We start from the raw sequence: 1,928 nt of genomic DNA on the forward strand, positions 1-1,928 counted from the left end.
TGAAACCTTCTGGTGAGAAGCCAGCTGAAATTACAAATGAGACAAAATGGAATTCGCACAAAATTTATGTTTAGCCGCTATGAGCAAAAATGAGCAGAAATGAGTCATATAATAAATTTGACCGATCGTGAAATATGGTGTAATGGTAACCTTTGATTTACAACCGAATCGAGGCGTCAATAGTGCTGCGTTTTTAGCCAAGTCCATGTCAAATTTAAGGTTGTTCACCCTTGTTTTTTTAATGACACGCATCAAGTAATGAATCCCAAGAACGGTTTTCCTGAACATAATTTTTTTAACTCAACTTTACTCAACTAAAAACAAATTTAATTGTGTGTCTAGTTTGTGAGGACGAATACAAGACATACAACTCGAATTCAAACAGAGAAAAGCAATATGACCTGTTTACATGTACATCAAAGATTCAACTAAAATCTACTCAACTTTGAAGAGCTTAAATTTTACGTCCAGTTTGCATTCAATTACAAGGATGAATAAAATACACACAACAAGGAATCAAGCAAATTAAAACATGGCACGTTTCTGCTTGTTGTGGTTCTATAATAGTGCGACTGAATAGTTGAGAGGCATGCTTAAAGCAATCTTGATTATGCCTGCCAACTTGAGTGCTCTTTTAATGGTTTTTAAGTGTTCAGCTGTGGAAAACAGGAAACACATGCCTGGTTATCTGGTGTAAAAATCTCTGATAAACTTGAACGTAAATTTCAAATGTGAGCTGAACTGTCTGACATCTGTGAAACTGATATATCCGCATATCACAGAATAATGTAATGATTTTTCGTCAAATTTTAAAGTTTTTAAATAAGTTAAAGAGTAACGAATCAACTCCAAAATATCGTATGAAATCTTAGTGTTAACGCCTTTAATGCGGATCGACACAGAACCAATACATTATTTCATTTTATATCCATGTCACATTTGTACAAGATGCATTGTATCCAAAGTACCGACAACAAGACATGGCATTTTTGATAAAGATTCGCCACATTTGGTAGGATATATTGGTGGTAACCTTTGGCGTCATAGAAAATGTGCGACACTTGTTATCTGCGACTTACAACAACTGCATGGTAGTGAAAGCGCGCGACATACAGTACCGTTATTGTGGTTACAGTCTGCGATAAATAATAACATACTAGCAGTTACATGTTACAACATACACGCATAAATGTTGTAATGGTGACGGTGCAGGTAATTGCGGTGGTGGTGGTGGTGGTGGTGGTGGTGGTACGAGTAATGGTGGTGTTGGTTGTGCGAGTAATGGTGATATTGGTGATAGTGGTTGTGTTGGTAATGGTGGTTGTGTATGTGCAGGTGAGGGTGGTGTTGGTGGTTGTACGGGTGGTGATGATGATGGTGATGTTGGAGGTGCGGGTAATTGTGGAAGTGGTGGTGCGAAAATGGTGGTGCTGGTTGTACAGGTAATGGTGGTGTTGGCTGTGCGGGTAATTGTGAGTGTGGTGATTGTGGTGGTACTGGAAATTGCTGTGTTGGTTTTGCAGGGAAATAGTGATGATGGTGATGGTGCTGGATCGGGTAATAGTGATGATGAGGGTGATGGTATTGCTGCGAGTAATGGAGGTGGTGGTTATGATATTGGTGCAGGTTATGGTAGTGGTATTAATTGTGCGAGTAATGGTGATATTGCTGATAGTTGTGGTGCGAGTAATGGTGGTGTTGTCGATGGTACGGGTAATAGTAGTTGTGGTTTTGCGGGTAATGGTGATGATGGGGATGGTGGTGGTGCAAGTAAGGGTGACTGTGTAGGTGCCGGTAACGGTGTTAGTGTTGGATGTGCGCTTGATGGTGGTGATAGTAATGATGCGGTTAATAGTGGTTGTGGTGTTACGGGTGGTGTTGGTTTTATGGGTAATGTTGGAGATGGCAATGGTGGTGGGGGATATTGA

The 1,928-nt window shown here is 40.1% G+C and overlaps 1 protein-coding gene across 1 annotated transcript; it reads left to right on the plus strand.

The window, feature by feature from the left end:
• The first annotated feature begins 948 nt into the window (after positions 1-948).
• Positions 949-1,928, plus strand: LOC128222320 (loricrin-like). Its single transcript, XM_052931300.1, has 2 exons — positions 949-964; positions 1,336-1,928. Exons 1-2 carry the CDS (start codon positions 949-951, stop codon positions 1,926-1,928), a joined length of 609 nt encoding a protein of 202 aa, XP_052787260.1.

The sequence above is a fragment of the Mya arenaria genome, chromosome 16, assembly GCF_026914265.1.
Source record: "Mya arenaria isolate MELC-2E11 chromosome 16, ASM2691426v1".
Classification (NCBI taxonomy): Eukaryota; Metazoa; Mollusca; class Bivalvia; order Myida; family Myidae; genus Mya; species Mya arenaria.